Raw genomic sequence first — 21,411 nt, 5'->3', positions numbered from 1 at the left:
CCTTCCATCATCATGTTTCCCTTTCTCTTTATCCTTAACAGAATCTCTCTCTTTTTCTGACTCTTTCAGTTTCTGTTTCTCTCGTTCTCTCTCCTTTTCTTTTTCTCGTTCTCGTTCTCGCTCTCTTTCTTTCTCCCTCCTTTCTCGTTCTCTCTCTTCTTCATCCCGTTTGGACTTGACTTCATCCTCCTGAGATGCCTTCAACACTGAGGAATGAGTGGCTAGGTCTTCAGAATCTGGCTTCAGCTCTGTGGGTTCATCCTTGGGGTCCTCAGTACTAGACTGAGACTGCAGGAGAGCACTACCACTGCGCAGACGCGTCTAGGAGACAAAGAAAGAAAAGGCGCACATCACCTCTATGGAGCATGATGCTTCCCTCACTCAGATCGCCTTTACCATCACCATGGCAAACAATGCCTATCCACCGCTCCAGGTCACCTTGTTCAGGTCAGACTGTGCCTCTCTCAGTTTCCGTTTATACCTCAGGACCTCCCCCTTCAGCTGGTGGTTATGATTCTGGAGGCTGCTAATGAGATGCCGCATCTCCCGGTTTATGGGGCCTGAAAAATAGCAGGAACAATATTGGGAGCCTTAAAAAGGGCAAAGGCTCAAGGAGGGAAAGCTCAGAGCACATCAGGAACTTCTGAATAGAAGTGTGGGGGGGAGGGGGCGGGGAGTTACTAGTGAAAGAAATGTTCCTTCTCAGAGGATAAAAATCAAACTGAGTGAGTTAAAACAAACACCCAGGCTATGGCTCAAAATCAATTACAGGATTCCATTCCAGGTACTACTTCGTGTCTTCTGAGTTTAAATTACCATTAACAAAGCTCAAGGACCAAGTTTTATTTCAAAGAAAGAATTTATAACAGACAGAACACAGGGTAGGGCAAGAATGATTCTACCTGCTTGTTCATTGGCAGCAAGGGTCTGCTCAAACTCTATCCTCAACATCTCATACTCCTTGCGGACCTGGGCCAAGGTATCCTCCAGCTGAATGACTTCAGTTCTCAGCTTCTTATGCAGACTAACCTCATCTCGCTGCAGATAAAGAACCAATAAGACATTCATACAACTTTATTCTATCTCTAAATTCAATCTGTAACTATCTGAAAAGATAAAACACTGCTAAGAAGAGATGGCTGACTCTGACATTTTCTACTTCACGACTTAAAGAACATCAGATGTGATTTAGAAGCATGACTTGATAACCTGGCAGAACACTGAGCAAATTAAAAAAAAAAAAATGGCCTCTAGCTCTAAGATTACAATTCAGTTGGAGAACTACCCATAAACTGTCCAGATGTAAACATAAACTAGCAGCAATTTATTTAGCCAACATACATGAAAACTCTAACTACCCTAAACACTACCTTAAGAGTATAGAAAACACAAAAGTGAACATAAATACCAAAGTAAAAATTATACCTTCAAAATAATTTGCCTAAATGTGCACTGAATGTCACAAAGGCACAGTGTCTGCCTGATCTCCCCACATGTTAGGGCCAGAGGCACAGCTTCATGACGGCTGTCACTGCTGGAGCACATGTCTACTTCTATCAACAAACTTTTCACTCTCCACTCACTTCATCAGGAAGATGTCACAGACAAGTCAGATGCTCTGTCTCTCCATCACCATATCTTTAGACAACTACCAGTGAATCATGCAGCATCCTAATGAGCAGTATTCTCCCAACAGACTATAAGATCCATAAGGGCAAGAATTCTGCTGTCTTATACTTACACCCACTGGATGAATGGGATATTAACTATACATGAAAGTAAAACCACAAAACCCATTAGTCAGGCAATCATATAGAGAAGACAATGCAGGAGAGGGAATAATTGGCTCTGTGATAGAGTGAAACGAAGAAAAGTTTGCTATTACCTCAATGAGTTCAACCTGGCGCTGGTGAGTTCCCCGGGTGCCATGAAGCAGGGTCCGCGCTTCATCCAAGTGGGCTTTCAACTGTAGACTCTCGTTATACAGGACAGAGAACTGTGACTGCATGCAGCGATACTCCGGGGTTTCCTTAACCACTTCCTCCACTGCACTCCGCAATTCCACCTTAGGAAGGCCCAACAAAAAGGCAAGTCAGAGTCAGAGTGAAGCATGTCTGTCCCACAGGTCAGAGCCGTGGGAAAGAAACTCACAGATGCTCTACACACTTGAAACCATTACTCAGAAAATTATGAAGTCTAGACTACCACTCCTGGGTAAAACTCAGTCCCTGAGTAAACCAGATCACCCAGAACTATTTTGATATTTGTTTTACATTGTTTCAACTCTAATCCAAAGAAGCTAGAAGAGCTGAATGAAACTGACCTGACCAGGACATTTGTTCTAAGTTACAGATGAAGACCCTAGTAACTAGCTATTCTTTATTAACTGTCACAGAGAAAATAATTTTGACTGGTAGCAAAAATGGTCATGTTTTTCCGAAGCAAGCATTTGATTTAATTTCCCAAGAATGTTAATGAAGCTCTTCCTTTTAGTTCAAATATATTTATCATTTATTAATCTAGAAATAAATTATAAATGATAGTCTATGAATCAAAGAAAGATGAGGAAGACTTCTAGCAGATTCTTCTTTGTTTCCCTAAGATTCTGCAAAGGACAATTCTAATAGGCAGAAATAACATCAGCCCAGAATGCCTACAGATTCAGCTCAGCACTGAGGCTCCAGGCCACACCCATCAGGCCTGAGCAGCTGCCTCCCTCCCCAACTCCCTACAGCCCTCAGCTGCCTCCGAAATATTCCCCCACTTTCTTTAGGCCTTACCTAAACTCTGGTAAGGCTCCAACATCTGCCCACCCCTCCTCCACAACCATCCACCCACCCACACTCACTCCCCAGTGCTAACCCTGCCCACTCTGCACTATTCAGCCCAGCTTGGTCTGGAGGGGAGTAGTCAAAGCTCAAATGCAGGAGCATCAGCCTCTCCAACAGATTTCAAATCAACTACAGACTACTCCAGAAACTCTAGTGCCAGCCCCAGCTGTTTCTTTGGAATCTACAACCTGGTCCAGCCTTACAGACTACAATTCCCTAGCTTCAGACAGTCCCGCAGAACCTAGATGTCTATTAACTGATATTGCCTGTTCTTTCCAATCTTAACCACCAACCTAACTTCCTTGTGTCCTCTACCAATAATGCTCCAATGTCAGCAGGAGGCAGCCAGAAAGAAAAACACCTACTTACCCAACATCCATTGATCGAATAATAAAACAAAAAGGTGGGAATGAAGGGACTCTGGAAAGCCTTGCTCTTCCTCCCACCCCCACTCTCCCCTCCCCCCACTTCCCTCTACCTCATTAGTTAGCATTCCTAAAGCTACTCACCAAAGCCTATTCCCTTATTTGGCGACATCTTCCTCCTAAGGCTGACTGCAATGGTCCAGCTATCAAAGTATTGAAGTCTAACAATCAAAAGTCCCCTTTGGCTCATCTAATTAACATTCCCAATTAAAATGAAAAACTCATCCTAATACTGGGTTTCCCTGCTTACTTTTTTAAATTGTCACTTTTCTATGTCACAAGATCTCCTCTCTATCCAGAGGCAGTTCTTTGTTCTCTATAACAAATACTACTATTCCCTCTTCCTTGTATTCTTCCCCTTCTCCCTCATCCTCTATCTCCTGTCTTTGTCTCTTATTCCTTGCCCTTTGTCCCTCTGAGGTAAATAAATCTCCTTTGTGTTGAGAATTTGGTCTTGAGCCAATGTTTCCTTTCAAGTCTATTCTCTGCTTCTATGAGATCCACTTTCTTAACAACCATATATTTCAAGCACTACATGTCTATCTCTACCTGCCTTATTTCACTTAGTATAATGTCCCCCAGGTTTATCAGTGCCATCCCAAATGACTAAATTTTCTTTTTCAAAGCTGAATAACATTCCACTGTATATCTATAATTTCATTATACACTGATCTTTGGTTAAATGTACTATTTTTAATGCTATATAAAATGAGATCACTTCCATCCAGTCTGTTGTTGGTGATCTTACATTCCTCAACTTCACAGAACTCATTTCTAGTTCTCTTAGGGTCCACTATTTGTAAGAGCATGGCACCTGCAAACAGAGACAACTTTACTTCTTCCTCTCCAATCGTTCTAATCTGGAGCCCTTTTCCCACTCTTGCTTATTTCTTCTGATTGAGTTTCTGTATGATACTAACCAGAAAGGCAAGAGTAAACATCCTAAGTCTTTCAACTCTTTACCGAGCATGTTAGCAATGGGCAGGTCACAAATGGCCTCTGCTGTGTTAAGGTACACCTAATTTGTTGAGCTCCATCATGGAAGAGACTAAATTTGGCCACATTTTTCTTGTTCCTCATAAAGTATGCAGGTTCACAGGTAGATGAACAAACAAACCATTTGTCCTTCAGAGCTGTGCCTCCTACCTTCAACTTTTCATTCTGTGTAGTGACCTCTTCAAAGTCTTGACGAAGTTTCTCCAGCTCACAATGTCTGTTCTGAGCCAACTCTTTGTTCTCCTCAAGCTCTGCATTCATTTCCTCAAACTAGAAAGGACCAGGAAAACAGCAAATGAGAATAAAAAGAAAAATCTACATCATCCCACCTCATGCTTCCCATGTTCACCGTTGTACTCCTGCAAATGCCACTGCGTCCCCTGGGAATCAATGCAAGCCCTAGGCACAAGGCCTGTTCCCAGTGAAGCACCATGTCCAGGTGGGGCAGACGTTACCTTCCGGGCATTGATGGTGATTGTGCCTCCATAAAGACTGCTCCCCGCTCCATATACTTTATAGCCTTTTGAATTCACCTGCAGAGAAGACAATGACTCTTTAGTGAGAGGCTGGAAGACTTCAGTTGTATGACCAGGGTCATTCAAAGGATGTTTCTTCCTCAAATAGAAGCATCTAGCTGATCCTTTCTGAGAAAGATGACTCCTTAAAAAGCTTTCGTTTGTAGTGGATGTTAGTTACTGCAGACATACAACCAGTTAAACAGTTGAAGTTCTGAGAACAAGTGTCAATCAAGTGCTCAGCTAAAAATGGGAGAAAACACCACACACACACACACACACACACACACACACACACACACACCATGGCTCAGGGAAGATTGTTAAGGCCTAGAAGGAGGAGGATTGCTGTTAAACAGTGTCTCTTGGATATGACATGGTTTTTGTGCTTATGAACTCACAGCAGCTATGACTGCCCGGACAAGATCAAATTAATCAACACACTGGCATGGAAAAGGGAAGAGTTTACCTTCCCCCTGACTGAAGAACTGGTGGCAGTTGATAGCTGCTAAGGGAAAGTCACTTTTATTTGGGGTTGTGGCCTTTGGTATGTTGCCCATTCATAAGCAAATAGAAGCCCAAATAGGAGTCAGTGGGTTATAAAAACAAAACAAAACAAAACAAATATATTGTTAAGAGGGGAACTTATAGAGAGGGGTTCTGAAAGAATTGGATGGAGGATCAATAGGATTAAAATACATGGTATACATTTATAAAAGTCTAAAGACAAAAACAAAGAATGTTATATTAGGGGTGGGGGAAATAGGCTGGAGAGAAGATGGATGAGCAGTCAAAAATACTTGCTGCTCTTGCAGAGGAGCCCAGCTGGAAGGTCCCTGCACTCATGCTTGGCTACTCAACCCTATATAACTGTAGCTCCAGGGGATCTAGTGCCCTCTTCTAGCCTTCATAGGCATCTGCACACATGATAGCATATTCCCTCTCTCTCTCACACACACATACACATAAATAAAAGACACTCATAAATCGTTTTAAAGCCTATATAACCAGCACTGACCCGCTCTAGGACTTCAGCCAAATGCCGGTTGAGACGCTGTTCTCTTTTTCGAATTTTGTCGATATCCCATTGCAGGTCATCAATCATGGACTCCAAGACAGACACTCGTGACTCAGCTGTCTCTACTTTACCCTGCAACTTACAGAACTACATCGCAAAGACAAGCATTCAGAAACATAACAAAAGGATTGAGTCAAGCATTCTAAATTCCATAAAATTAGTCCTTGCTCATATACCATTATAGAAAAAAATTTTTCAACATCCAAATGTAAAAATAAAAGTTCTTAGATTGCCACAAGCAATTGCTAAGAACTTTCACAAGGACAATACCAGATAAGATTCAATAATCTCTCTACCTATGAAAAGCATCATTTCCCTAGATAGACCACAATCCATCAGAAAATGGGTATTTTTTTAAAAAAGAAAACTTCCTTTATCAAATATTTTAGAAAATAAGAACTTAAAACAAAAACATCTCTTACTATCAACTTTCTCTAACTACATATCCAGAAATGATAATCCTTATAGAACAATAGAAACTTCTTCTATATTTAAGCTGACTCTTGAGCAGTTTACAATCAGGTTTGTGTGTGTGTTTGTGTGTGTGTGTGTGTTTATTGTATGTGGAGACAAACAGACAACCTCAGGCATCAGTCCTTGCCTTCCATCTTGTTTGAGACAGATTTTCTTGTCTTATGTCAGGCCCTCAAACTTCCAGGTATGCCCAGTCCCTGCCTCTCATCTTTGGGAGTGGAGTTTTAGGATTACAAATCAATACTATTGCATTCAAATTTATGTAGACTCTGGGGATCTCAACTTTGCATGGCCAATGCGGTTTCTACTGAGCCCCCTCAGCAGCCACATTCTGTTAAGGAACTATTAACAGGATAATGCTACATAGCATCTTAATTGTGAAACTGCCCCATGTTCCCATTACTCTGTATATACCTGTCAGCTTATTTTTTTTTTCTCTGACAATCTCCCCATTAACAGATGAATCTGTTCCTCCCCTTGATCCCGGACAACTTTAGTGGCCAAAAAAAATATAACAGTGTGTGTAACTCTGAGGCTATGCTAAAAAGATCAGGCAGGATCTGCTCTGTTTCCTAGAACACTCAATGTAGTTCAGCTGACATGTTAAGAAATCTTCAGCCGGGCGGCGGTGGTGCACGCCTTTAATCTCAGCACTTGGGAGGCAGAGGCAGGCGGATTTCTGAGTTCGAGGCCAACCTGGTCTACAGAGTGAGCTCCAGGACAGCCAGTCTATACAGAGAAACCCTGTCTCGAAAAGAAAAAGAAAAAAAAAAAAAAAGAAAAGAAATCTTCAGGTCCCCCAGCTGGCAACTGACAGCCTCCCAGCAGATAGCCTCAAGAACCAGCAATGAGAGCTGAGGGGCAGTGTGCGAGGGAACTGGGAGCAGAGGGGAGAGCTGAGGTCAGATGTAAAGTGAATAAATAAATAAACTAATGGAAAAAAAAATAGTTGCATGAAGAAGCTGCCCTGTATTTGGTGCCATTAAATTAAATCCTACTCTGTTTTAAAAAAAAAAGAAAGAAAAAAGAAAAGAAGAGAAACAGCAATGAGAGACATGGGTTCTACACATGAGCTCAGACAGCAAAACAGAGAGGCCCTTGCTTACTACTGCCGAGATTTGGGAGAGGCCTCAACAGGAGACATTTCTATCTTGGTAACACCTAGTTCATGCCCTAAAAGATGAGACTCCCATTATTTTGTAAATGCTGCTAAACCTTAAAGTCCCTGAGCATCCAAGCAAAGAACCGAACAGCAGAAAACAGTGCAGGGAAAACATGGCTCTGAGATAAACAAGTTCAGCAGCAAATCACATTTTCTAATCATCTGCTCTCTGACTGCACACTATTCTTCATTTGTTTCCTCACCAGTAAATGGAAGCTGTTTTGCCATTAGTAGTAATATTCACGTAGTACTTAAAACTGGGTACCAAATGACTAAGTGACAATAACTAAGAAACTAACCAGAATGAAAGTCTGGTAGCCAAACCAAAGTAGCTCAGTTTTCAGCATACAATTGTTTGAGCTAACAAAATAATTAGATGCATGTGAGGAGTCATCCAAAGTTCGTCACTTTCTCATAAGCATTTCACATAGATAGATGCCTAATTCTGACATGGGATAATAGTCATGGCACTTTCTGTGGGCCACTCTGGGGTGAATATTCACATTCCCCAAGTTCCTACGGCTTCACCAATGCAGGAGCCTCCTCACCACACTCTGCTCAAATCTCACTTAGCTATCTACTCAGTACCACTGTTCACAATCTATTATATTTAAGCAGTGAAACATTTAGGATTTACAATTTTGTTGTGTTGTGACATTTCTTCACAATGATGAAGATCCTAAACTATCTATTAAACAGAGGCACAAAGAGAAATATTCAGTTGCTTTCTTCTTTAACTATGGACTTTGATCTCTCAGAGTTGACTGTTACTACCCCACAGTCTCTTCAGTATAAGTATGCCTTTTAAAGTAAAGTGGCCCTCAAAGTTCTCACAATTCTGACTTGGTGTTATCACCCAGAGCCACTAAGAATGGCTGTTACTCCTTTCTGGTCAAGTACCTCCTGAGACATGGTGTGATGCTTCTCCTGAAGGAGGTCTGTCAGCTCCTGGAGCCTCGCATTCTCTTGCGCAAGGAAGGAGTTCAGCTCCTGCACTGCTTCCTCCACTATCAGGTTATCTGAGAAAGAAGAACTGCACTTTAGTTTAGTATCAATAGTCTTAAGTTGTACAATCATCTATTGCATCAAAGCATCAACCTGCTGGCTCACCTCACTGTCCTCACAATGTCAGAAAGTAACCTAGTGTGCTATCTCACAGGACACAGGAAGCACCCAGGTCAGGTGATAGGTAACTGGTTATGTGAATGAGTAAATCTGCAACCATCACCTATTCTCATCTTTGTTAAGACAAATGCCTTGAGCAAATAAATGAAGGCTATATCATTTTATTCATATATTGTTGGGGTCCCTCAGCTGCAAAATATCGGAGCCTGCCACGGGAGACTCAACTCACGCCTGCTGTGCCTGAACCAAAGACTCACTACTATGAGTTCCGCCTTGGAGGATTCCAGAGGAAGCTACACCTACAGGCTGGCATGTATACAGCCTGAAGACATCTGCTGTTGACCTCCTCCCCCACTGTGGACTGCGCCTCCAGCCATTCCCCGGAGTCAAGACCTGAGGGACGCCCTGAGTCTCCACTTTCAACCCAGCAGCCAGCTTCCCTTTCGGACTCTTCCTGACTCCTCCCGAATCCCTTATGTTATTCAAATGTCATTGTAACCAGAGATTCAGTTATGCTCTCTTGTACATAAATGCTGAACCCTCAAAGTAAAGAGGAGCCTTGATTGGAAACCCTCAACTTGGCTTCCTGTCCTTTTGTTCTCGAACTCTGTGTTTCAGGTCTCCTTTCTCCCTTAGGTCCAGGCAGAACCCGGTTCATGAAACTGCGGGACAGTTTCAATATATAATAACCATTATCAAAAATAGTCACTTTAGAATTTAGAACAGACAAGATTTCTAAGCAGTGTCAAAATTAAAGCAATACAATTTTATTTTATAAGGTAAACACAAATTCCCATTATTAACTAATAGCAACATGAAGCATCTCTCTTTTGTGGTGGAGAGAGAGGAAGCATAATTTCTATCTTCAAATAATCAAATATAAACATCCTGAAGAACAAAGATAAAAACACAGAACACACTCATTACAATATTGTGTTAAGTACAACCCTGAAGCTCAACCCTGAAGTTAAGTACAATGTTGAATTCAGGTGTTTAAAATTAGACATAATTATTACAGCTCAATTAAGTGCTATAAATGGAACCAATTAGTCTCCGGACACACACTATCCTTTACAGTTGCCAGGAAAAAGCATTCCCACCCTACTTGTTATTACTGCTCTCAGTATTCATACAACAGGTCAAGTCATGGGTTCCCAGTTTCCATGTAGGATTGCTCACCCAAATCATTTGTTAGACTTTTAAGATAGACAATTCCCAGAGATTCATACAAAACCTACTAGTTAACTCTCCACAGCTACGGCAAAATAAATACATAAATAAACGGTGACTCTGAGTCAACCTGAGTTAAAAACTAGTGCCTAAACTTTCATTCTTCAATATCCTAAGTTCTGAAGCCAGGCTGTAAAATTCAATTAAAACCCAGTGTGTGTTAGTAAATTAATAAATAAGCCATAAATCTAAACAAGAACCAAACCCATGGGTGAAAATGAACTTTTATAAAGTTAATACTCAGTATTATCATTTGTAACATATCTTTAACTTTGTATCAACACAGATTTCCTCCGGGTCACAAACAGCTTAGCTATTTAGAATTTATAATAAAATATTTTTTTAACTTAAACTTGATCTTAAAACACACTTATAAAAAAAATTTTTTTTGTTTGTGTGTGTGCATGGGTCTGTCCTGTGTGTACAGATACGTGAATTTGGAGGTCAAAGTATAACCCACAAGAACTGGTTGTCTCCCACCACCTTGTGGGAACCAGAGATTAAACCCTTGTTATCAGGCTTGTATGCAAGAGCCTTCAATGCTAAGCAATCTTGTAGACACAGAATCCCAAAAGTTCCTAGTATGGGTTTTATATAGTATTCAGCTTAATTCCTTTATTAATATGACAAGTAAGTACTTGATATTCACTTAAAATATCAAATGTAGCATATCAAAATAACCTCTGCACACTGTACTTTCCCCACATTAATGTGGTTTAACAATACCCTCTAAATAGCCAACTAGAACCATGGGAGACAAAAATATGACACAGCTTGTTTTACAGTAATAGGGAGGAGAAGTCACACCCATCCACTCTACACTGTGGTATCCTAATTAAAAATAAAATATAAATAAACAAACATGTTAACTACCATACTAAAAAGAAGCCCTTTTTTAAATTTTCTTAAAAACAAAATTCCAAAATAATACAGTTCTTATTTGCTCACCTAGTAAATAAAGCACATTATATTTCATTTATTTAAGGGATTAAAACATTAAATATCTTAGACAATAAATAGACAGGATTTCTCTGTCTAGCCCTGGCTGTCCTGGAACTCACTCTGTAGTCCAGGCTGGCCTCGAACTCAGAAATCCACCTGCCTCTGCCTCCCACACGCTGGGATTAAACCACTGCCCAGCAACATTAAATATCTTGATGATAATCAGGGCAGCTAAAATACTACAACAGGAGGTTAGGGAGATAGCTAGTGGCTAAGAGGATGTACTTTTCTGGCAGAGAACCCAAAAATCCATGTCAGATGGCCAACAACTCAAGGTCCAGGGGACCTGATGCCCTCTTCTGGCCTCCTCAATTCCCTGCACTCACATGTATAATAATACACTCGCATACACATACACAATAAATCTTCTTAAAAGATACTGTAACCAGACCATGGCTATTGTTGAAAACCTGAAATAAAGGTATTTTATCTGCACTTGAGAAAGAGATCTGCCACAAATGACTAAAAATCTTTAGTCATTTTAGTATACTTTCTATACTGTACGAACATAATTTCAGTAATAAAACTCAATAATAAGAATTCCAAATGGTCATTTTATTTTAAGGTTTCTTCATCCATTGGTTTCCTATTCTATCTCTTCATACACAGGAGTCATCTTACTACTTTACTAACTCATCTAATTCTCTTTAAATACACCAAAGAGAAAAGAACACATTAAAACTCCCCATCTGAAGTCAGAACAGTCTACTTCTGCTACTTATGAAAGTATATAGTTAGCATGTCATGGTAATTACACAGAGAGTCACAAGGTTTAAAACTCCAAGGAACTCCATTAAACTGAGTTCTCTCCTCTTCCTTATTTTGGTGCTGGAATAGAAGTCACGCACGCCCCTGGCCACATTCTCCCTTACTACTAAGCTGCACCCTGAGCCTCACAGAGCCAAGCTCTTGCCTCCCACTGTTCCAGTCTCCTGGTTCTCTCCTTACCTCCACTGTTCAGTTTCCGGGATAAGAGATCCACTTTTTCTTGCAATTTATCATAGACAGTCACAATCTGGGACACAGCACGGCGGGAGGACTCCACACGCTCCTGAAGCTGAGATTCCATCTCTTCACTGGAACTGCTAGCCAAAGTAGCAAGGAAAGAGAAAGCTGGCTCTTGCCCATCCCCTGAGAACATGGGGAGAAAAAAAGCCCCCCAAATTATAAATCTGGAAATAGCAAATTTTCCCTCAAATGGAGAGCCTCAAAGCAAAGTTCAACTTCAAAAACCTAGTAACTAATGCAGTTACAGAACACCTCCCAATGACACAGGGAGAGAAAAAGGAGCCCCCGGGCTTCTTTTAAAGCTAGAAATAGCAAAATCCACTGTTTCCCTCAATTGGAGAGCCTCACAGCAAAATTCAACCTCAACACCCAGGTAACTAACGCAGTGACAGACTTCCTTGCAAACACTTGCCTCTCTCGCGGTCATCTTTGCGCTCCTGATTGCTATCAGAGTCGGGTTCTGGCTCGGGCACAACCAAGGCTTTCCTTTCTGTGAGTAGGTCTCCCAAACCCTGGTCCAGATCATAACGTTTAAGGATGATGCGGATGTTTTCATCAAACTACAGAAGAAAACATGCAGTAAACAAACAAGAAGGGCAAAAGCTAAGAAACTAAGAGTGCTAAGGATGAGACGGCTGATCCAGTCAGGGTAAAGAGATAAAGTAGCTACCTGGCTCCAGTAGCGGTTCACAATCAACAGTGAGGCATCATCAGTGGCCTGGCGTCGCTCCAGCTTTTCAATGTGTTCCCGAAGCTCATCTTCAATGGCCTGCCGCTGATCTAGCATTTCTGCTAGCTTACGATTTTTGGATTGCAGTGTTCGAATGTCTAATTCCTCCTACCTCAGGAAACCAGAATCATTAGTCTCCACAAAAAAACAAATGAGCTATTAAGTGCAATAAGTTCACATTAGTTCATTAGTTATTTTCTATAAAAACAAAACAAAACAAATCTTATCCGAGGCTGAGGACACAGCTCAGGTGCTACGGGCTTGTCACACAAGCATGAGAACCTAAGTTTGATCAACAGAACCTGCTTCTAAGAAAGCCTAGCATGGTGGCAAATGCTGTCACCTCAACACAGGGAAGATAAAGACAGGTAGATCCAATATTAGCCAGGACAGCTGGCTGGCTAATATTGCTGAGTCCCAGGCCAAGTTAAGAGACCCTGTCTCAAAAAACAACGTGGATGACAACTGAGAAACACTACTTGGCCTCCATATGTAAGCACATATACACAAAGAAATCTTACAGCAAATAATTAGGTAAGCAATGGGAACAGAAGAAATAAAGGAACAGGTGTATGATCATGTATGGAAACAGCAAGTACAGTAGACTCTCAAGCTGACCACCTCACTGCTCTAATAGAAATCTTCACAAAGTAACTCGATCCTGAGGCTCTACCTATCAACACTGTCCTCTACTTCCTTAGCACCACTCTATTCACTCAAGATCCTGGCACTGGGTTGATCTCTATTCCAATAGCTGCCCACATTATTGGGTGACTTAAGCATAGGTTTAGATCACACACACACACACACACACACACACACACACACACACACACACACATAGCATCCAGTATGTCAGTATTTTGGACTCTAATGTCAAATGACTATCCTCATCACCAGGCTTCAGGGATAAATTTTATTCCAAAATACATACTAAAGGAATCATCCAGAACTCTGTTCCAATCCAGCTTCCCATTTCCTGATATAAAACATGTCTCTCCAAGTATCTCATGTCGGCACAATAGAACTTATATACTGCAATCCAGGGTGTGTTTAGATTCTGGCCAGATCATATAGCCCTGAAAGGTCTTTAGATGTGATCCCTTGCCAGATCATCCATGTTGCTAGATTAAACAAAGAGCCTGTCTCAAAAACAAAACAAAGCAAACAAAATACTCTCATCCATCACCAATTCCCCAGACCTTTTAGACTCTCTAGTTTCTGCCCATGGAGAAGCCGGGGGTGTGGGGTAGCAGTGAAGGAAAATATCACAAATAGCAGGTGGAATTTTGTTTGTTTTGTTTTTCTTTTCCTTATATAAAAGTTAAACTTTATCAAAGGGAAGCAGAGTAAATTCAGATGGATGAGCAGACTGCTCTGCAAAAAGTCAACTAAAAGTCTTGTTTTATGCTGAAGTTGGTGAAATTGAGTTTTAAAGCAAGAATTGCTTAATGAGACTTTTATTTCCCCTCTGCCATGTTAGTTAAAACACTTGATATGTCAGGGTAGTGGCTAGAAGCTCCACTCTGCCCTCATTTGTACTATTAGTGAATGGTCAGAACACAGTCTAAGTATAGAGTCATGTGAGAATTCTGAGTGCTTGTGAGAAAATTCAAAAAAAACAAGACAGGAGGCTTGTCACCTCAGTTTCTTCAAACTCAGAACTGTTCTTGGAATGAGTTTTCATGCTCCTCCCAGGTGACAGGAGTAGTTACTTCAGCTGTTGTTCATGTTCCTCTATGGAAAAACATGTATTTGCCACATGTAGCTTGTCCTTGTGACTGCAAACATTACTCGTGTGTTTCTTCTTAATCCTCAGAGTAATAACTGCCTGCTACTCTGAATAAAGTTGGCTACTGCATGAGACTTTAGTCTGCCTCATTTTTCAGCCTTGCTCTCCTAGACTCATACCAACTAGAGCATCAACAAACATTAAACCACTCACCCAGGCTCTTCTCTGACAGAAAGCCACCTTCCCATTCTGGCTGTAACTAAAACCTGAGAGAAAATCATTTCCCTGCAGTTTCCCTCCTACACTCCTTGAAGCCCCAGCCTAAAGGTAGATGCTACCTTTGTTTTCCATTGCTATTCCCTTGCTCAAAACTACTGAGCAGATGCCACTGTTGCTGTCCTTACCCATACACTGCTCAGTCATGTGTCATCTCCCAGATCTGGAACCTAGCTTACCATCACTTGCTACCGTCTCACTTCCCATTATGCTGCCTAAAGTTTTAATTCCCATTTAGGTAGTCATTGCATATCTTAACCATTTCCCTGTCACCAGTCTCCACAGCTACTGTCCCAGCATGATCTGTACCTGCAGGTCCTCTGTAAGCTCCTTCTCCATAGCCAGCAGCAATGTCTCCTTACCTTTCTGTTTCCTCACTCCAACAATTCTCTGGCCTCTCAGAATCTAATCTATTGATTTACGCCTTTCTCTGTGCCTCATGCTTCTTGCTTCCTCACTGCCTGCTTTTCCAAACACACACTCTATGATGAATTGTTACAATCACCCTTTATATACCTTCTCCTCTTTCCTTGCTTCTTCCTCGTGTTTACCTTGGAAACACTCCAATCCCTGTAACATCCAACTGTCCACCTACCTCAAGCTTAGACTCACACAGCTAACTGTAATGAGAAAAACTAAATCCCATGTTGACTAGTTTCACTTACAGTACATGCTCAGAAATCCAAGTGAGCCCCAGTGTTGCCCAGTGAGCAACTCTACTGCATCCCCTAGGACAACCTCTCTGCACAGTGACTACTTCATATCTTCCCCTCTCTCTTCAAACACCCAAACTTTCCTCTCAGATTTCCCTGAAAACCCAGAAGCAATCAGAAAAGAATCCACATACCTACTTCTTCAAACTACTGCTAATGATCAACCTGAACCTGACACTGCAGCCTCTGCCTTTCTTCTGCTGACATGGATAACTGTAGCTGCTCCTGGTTAAGGCCAACTGCTTTACTGTGCAGCCTTTGTTCACTGCATTACAACCGCCCTCTCCGACTCAAGCTTACAGCAAACCAACAGGCAGCAGGCAGGCCTCAGAATCAGACCTGGTCATCCAGGCTCCCAGCTCAGCTGCATCAACTCCCTGCACTCATTCACACGAAGAGCTCTGTGGTAGATGACTGGGACACCTTCACAAACCTTTATTTTAGACTATACTTAGTGACCTGAGCATTTTTGCAGTCAAGGTTACAGTTAAGACAACAGTCCCAGTGACTGGGTCATTTTGTATCCAAATAGTATATCTATTTAACCAGCTGTGTACTGGTGCCCATGTGATTACATACCAACTATTTTCCTTGCACATGGAGTCTTTCAGGAACTCCTGAGATTCCAGTTTGCCCATGCACATGTATGTAAACACACACACACTCTATTCAGTGCCACGGATTAAACCTAAGCCCCTAACACACACTAAGCAAGTTCTCTACCACTGAGATCTACCCTCAGCCCTTATATATTACTCTTCTTTGTGCATAGAAGTGCCTTCAACAGAGGTAAGAAGCAGATCCTCACCCTTGGAAAATGAGGCTGTCAGTGAATGGGGGGAGTAGGAAAACGAGAGGAAAAATTCTGCTAAGTGCTCATGATTATCCTTTTCCTCCCACAGGTGCTTCCGGGGCTCCTTGTTCCCCTCTGGCTAAAGTCCAAGCTGGAATATGTGTTTTGTTTTCCTTCCATCAACCTATTTTCTTCTCAGCACCACACTGGAAACTAGATTACAAGAGCTGTAGAGCATAGCAACCAACAAATAACATACTCAGTAAATACTTATATCGGCATAAATGCATTTAGGGTGCACAAAATAAACACTGCTAAGACAAACCACCTTCTAGCAGCAAGATGAACAGGTCATCTCCCTAAATGACACTTTATTAACAATTTAGTAATCAGGATCTTATTCTGACTGAAAAATAAAATCAACTTCTCTAAACCTCAGCTCAATATACACAAGAAACATAACTGGAAGGTGTCTACATATTATATCGCCTTGACCAAATTCCAAATACAGACTCTTATCCACATCAAAGCTTCTCAAGTCTAAAAGATATTACTACCTATTTAAAAAAAAATTTTTTTTTCTATCACATTATCTAGCCCAAAAACAACTAATAGCTCACTCTTATGAGTGCACACTATTGTTTTTACAGTGCTTTAACTCTTTACAAGGCCTCCCATTTTGTTTCCATCATAACCCAATGTCACACACAGGTACTACAGATTCGTTTTGCAAACAAACATGGCCATAGGGCAGATAATACAGGCCATGTGGCTAAGAGATATGGCTGAGCGCACCCCCTGGGCACTCTGATCTGACTCTCATTCAGCACTAGCACTCTCAAAGGCTTTGCTAGGGTGTCTCTCAGAACATGGCACCAAATTCTCAATAAGAGAAAAGTGCCAATTAACTATAGCAAAGACAACTGTAGTCAGACTCTCAAAAAAAAAAAAGAAAAAGAAAAAGAAAAAACCAGAAGTACACCTTGCAAATACAGGTCAAACATTAATACACCACACTTCAAGAACTGACCACCATATCAAGTCATCCATTTCCCTCTTCTTTTCTAATGCTTCTCTCTTAATTCAAAAAGCTTCCATAAATTTTTACTTTCAGAAACAAACTGACAGAAGCTGAGTACACTTCTGCAGGGTTGTTTTCTCATACCGTTGAAGAGACACCTCCTAGTTTAATTGTTTCCACGGTGGTCCCTGAATCTTCAACAGCCGTCTTCTTCTCTGGAGGCATAGATGTGCCTGGCTCTCCAGCCGCTCTTTTATTTCCAATCCCTGACATCCTGGTATAAGATGACAGCTATAGTTTTCTGAATGAAAAAACAGAAGCAAAAATAAAAGACATGAACTGAATCAAGATAAGTAGGCAAGCCACAATACAGAGTACTTATGTATATAAAAACTGGTAATTTTTTTCTGGCCAACTCTTTAGCCTAAATCCACTAATTCCACAGCAAAGCCCACCAATCTTAAATCAAGAGACAGAGTCAGAGGGGAAAAACTGTCGAGGAAGGGGATTGACAGGATTATAGATTTCTACATAAGATGCTAATAACAAATAAAATACTACTCAAATAATAGAGAAGCTATGAATAAATTTCAGGATTCTCACTTCCTGAGATGCCAAAAACAAAAAAACAAAACAACAACGAAACAAACAAAAAAAAAACAAAACAAAAGGAGAGTTTATTTATGACAGGTTAAGGTTAAAGTATTCGGAGACTCGGGAGCTGAAATGAAAGAGATGTGGGAAATGTTAGCTACGTCATTAATCCTATACATACATCAGTTATCTCTGAACCTCAGTTTCCTAAACCAAGAACAACATGATTGCTAGACTTACTGTAACGAACGCATGGCACAACTAGAGAAACAACTTAGGATAATGTCTGATAAACACTAAGCACCCAGAAATGCAAGCATTCTCTTTACAGTGCCTTCTAAACGCTCTCAGATGTCAGTCCTAGGCGAGCACCCCAGCGCTTCCTCTGCGAGCCGGGTTGCCTTTAGAGACCGAACTTGCCAACAATTCCCGTTTCTTTATCTGTTCAGACGGGGTACGCTTTCAGTATTTCCTACCTGACTCTGGTTCCGAGGCTTGAAGGAGGCGGAATGGATGCTAAATCGAGAGAAGCACGGTCATCAGGAGTCTACATCCAGCCGGTTTCCGACTCAAACTCCAGGACAAGGCATCTATGGCAAGCAGCAACCTGAGCTGGACCTCGCCTGCAAAGAGAGGCGACTGGAGCTGAAGAGGGAGCACAACTTGCCTGGAAAGCGCTGGCCGCAGCCTCTCCGGCGTTGCAAGCTACAGGCCGGGAAGATGGGACCCGAGAGTCCTCGCCACTCAGGGCCCGGGAGCACCGGACGTCGGAGCAAACCTGGGCTCTGGCAAGTAACGCCGCGGGGCGCGCGGCTCCCAGCGGTTATTCACGAAGGCCGGTGAGGAAATCCAATCCCTCACTTGGGACCTGCTGCAAGAGGGACTGAGCTTCACGGAGGCGGAGGCAGGGAGAGGAAGTAGGGAAAAGGAAAAGGAAGTTGCTTCAACTTCACCCACTGCGCTGCGAGGAGAGGGCGGAAGTGACGTGTGAGGAGACCGCCGGGCGGAAGTGACTCGTGAGGAGGGCGCAGAGAGTTCTGAGTGTGCGCGCCGCCTCTCTGTCGCTGGAGAGGGGCGGGGACTGTTTCAGGCTTCAGACCCAAAGTGACCAGCCTCTTCAACGCAAAGCATTGAATGCGGTTTTTTGGGGTTTTGTTTTTGTTTTTGTTTTCGGTTTTTTTTTTTTAACGTATTGGTCTGTGCCTTAAAAGCCCATTATTACTACTGATGGAAAGCGTTTTGTTTATGTTCTGTGTGTGAGGTTGTGGAGATGGCGGCTGTCCTATCTCATCTGAACTGCCAACTGGTTGATGGTCCTGTCCATCTCTGAATGGGCAAGCGCCGATACCTGAGATGGGGGTAGGGGTCTCTTTTTAAAGAGATGAAAAATTCTGCATAAAAACTCAAGGGGTTTGACGGATTTCTAGTTCTGTATCGTTTCCTTAAGGGGGATTCCCTCAGGGCGTTGGTAGCATTCGTCTTTAATCCCAGCACTAAGGAGGCAGAGGCAGGCAGATCCCTGTTAGTTAAAGGCCAGCCTGGTCTACAAAGGGAGTTCCAGGACAGCCCCAACTACTCAAAGAAACCCTTTCTTGAAAAACCAAAATAAATAAGTAAGCACATAAATACATACTATGCAAAGAAACTCGGTCTCAAAATAAATAAATATTACACAGAGAAACTCTTGTCTGAAAAGACCAAAATAAACATAAATGGGGACTCTATTTAGCACTACCTGCAAATTACACTCAGCTAGAGAACTTTAGTCTCCTGTAGGGTTAAAAAGACACCTTCATCCTATCCCATCTTCCTCCTATGGATTCTCATTACAGGTTTGAAAACTACTGCTTTAGTGTTTGGGGAGGATAAGATACTGAACTGAGGGGCGGGGGTCGGGGGGACTGAGGGGCAGTGGAGGAGGAGAACAAGTCAATTAGTCTGTAATCTCAGTACCAGTCTTAATAAAAAAAAAATTAATGTGTGCATATGTGTTCAAGTGTCCACGTATAAAGCTCAGAGGATAACTACGTTGTACTTCCAAAGCTTGGGTCTCAGGGACTGAACTTGGAATGGCAAGCACCCTTACCCACTAAACCATCTTGCCAGTCCTGTACCAGGATGTTTAAAATTAATTGGGCGTTGATTTTTTTATGTTAGTAATAAACTATATTTTATTCAATTATACTATATGCATTTTAATGATAGAAAGGCAGTCGATCTAACCGGCCTTTGAAAAACTGTACAGTTTCCAAAAATGTGTCAAGTTACCCAATGACATCAGATAAAGGTATAGAGACGTAAGAATGGCTGCTGTGCCTTTGGAAGAAAAAAAAAAATGCATGTAAGCATGTTTGGAAAAAAATACCTAATCCACACCAAATTTCTGGTAGTAGAAAGAATTTGGGTGTCCTTGTACTTGATTAGTCTTGTGCATGAGACAAGAAGGTTGTATTAGTCAGGGTTCTCTAGAACCCCACAGAACTTATGGGTAGTCTCTATATAGTAAGGGAATTTGTCAATGACTTACAGTCTGTAGTCCAACTCCCTAACAATGGTCAGCAGCAGCTGTGAATGGAAGTCCAAGGATCTAGCAGTTGCTCAGTCCTACAAGGCAAGCAGGTGAAAGAAGAGTCAATCTTCCTTCTTCCAATGTCCCTATGTAAGTCTCCAGCAGAAGGTGTGTCCCAGATTAAAGGTGTGTACCACCGCTACTGGATCTGGAACTTGCTTGTCCCAGGCTGACCTTGAACTCAGAGATCACCTTGCCTCAGTCTCCAGGGATTAAAGGCATGTACTACCTCGCCTGAGCCTAAGCTTTTCACAGCCACTATGCCTCAAGATCTCTATGCCAAGACCCAGGTCAGAAATGAGTCTCCCAGCCTCAAGATCTAGATCACAGGTGAACCTTCCAATTCTGGATTGTAGTTCATTCAAGATATAGTCCAATTCACAACCAGGAATAGCCACTACAAAGGTCAACTGTGGAAAGGCTTGTTTTGTTGGTGCCTTGGACTGCAGTGTCTAAGCTGGCCCAGAGAAAATTGTCTGTAAATGAACTTCACCCTCCCATGTGGTGAGAGTTGTTTCTGTTACTTTAATTTTTTAAAATCCTATTTTCAATGATAGGTCTTAAATGCTTTAACCTTCCTTATAACCTGCCACCCACCAGGGGTAATGGAAAAGAAAGGATAAGGGGTGGGGTGGAGGGACGCGGTGGACCTGTTTAGTCAGGTTCTTTGGAGCAATTCCCATCTGTGTTGTCTGGAAAATGGCAGTTCAGTTCACGGATTAGCAGGCAGTGACAGCTCGATCCACTTGCAAGCACCTCATGGATTTATACCCACAGTCCATTTCAGTAGAGTCGGGTTAGCACCAGCAGTGACGTGACCTAGCAGAGACAGCCAGGCCTCAGTCTAGGCTCACATCAGCAAGAGGGACCAACAGAACACCAGGAGAAGTTCTCAGCCGTGCCTCTCTCAGGGAAGCAAAATTCAGTGAAGACTTGAGACCCACAAGCATTGCACAGCTAGCTGAACCAGCAAGCCAAGCTCTGTCGCCGTCACTCCGTGGAGTTCTATTTATACCCTCCAAACATCACTCGTCCTCCACATGCCTTGCCTCAGCAGGTGTCTTGCCTCAGCCTGTGCATCCAATCAGTCTGAGTCCTTGGAAGTGGTAGCAAACTGAAGCACACCACCAGAAAGTT

At 42.1% G+C, this 21,411-nt stretch overlaps 1 protein-coding gene across 1 annotated transcript in view; it reads right to left on the bottom strand.

Annotated features, from left to right (window-relative positions):
• The window catches only part of Rnf20 (ring finger protein 20), a 23,617-nt gene extending 6,218 nt beyond the window's left edge, over nt 1–17,399 (bottom strand). The window contains exons 1-12 of the mRNA XM_031377388.1: nt 17,256–17,399; nt 12,517–12,684; nt 12,259–12,406; nt 11,787–11,969; nt 8,382–8,500; nt 5,786–5,932; nt 4,708–4,785; nt 4,403–4,522; nt 1,886–2,065; nt 903–1,038; nt 439–560; nt 45–321 (exon numbers count right to left, since the gene is read on the bottom strand). Of these exons, the coding sequence (XP_031233248.1) occupies nt 45–321; nt 439–560; nt 903–1,038; nt 1,886–2,065; nt 4,403–4,522; nt 4,708–4,785; nt 5,786–5,932; nt 8,382–8,500; nt 11,787–11,969; nt 12,259–12,406; nt 12,517–12,684; nt 17,256–17,384 (1,807 nt within the window). The 5' untranslated portion in view covers nt 17,385–17,399. The remainder of the gene's footprint in view (nt 1–44; nt 322–438; nt 561–902; nt 1,039–1,885; nt 2,066–4,402; nt 4,523–4,707; nt 4,786–5,785; nt 5,933–8,381; nt 8,501–11,786; nt 11,970–12,258; nt 12,407–12,516; nt 12,685–17,255) is intronic.
• Nucleotides 17,400–21,411: the final 4,012 nt, after the last annotated feature.

The sequence above is a fragment of the Mastomys coucha genome, unplaced genomic scaffold, assembly GCF_008632895.1.
Source record: "Mastomys coucha isolate ucsf_1 unplaced genomic scaffold, UCSF_Mcou_1 pScaffold18, whole genome shotgun sequence".
Taxonomy (NCBI): Eukaryota; Metazoa; Chordata; class Mammalia; order Rodentia; family Muridae; genus Mastomys; species Mastomys coucha.
The sequence above is the reverse complement of the archived record's forward strand: the minus strand, read 5'-3'. Positions and strand labels throughout refer to the sequence as shown.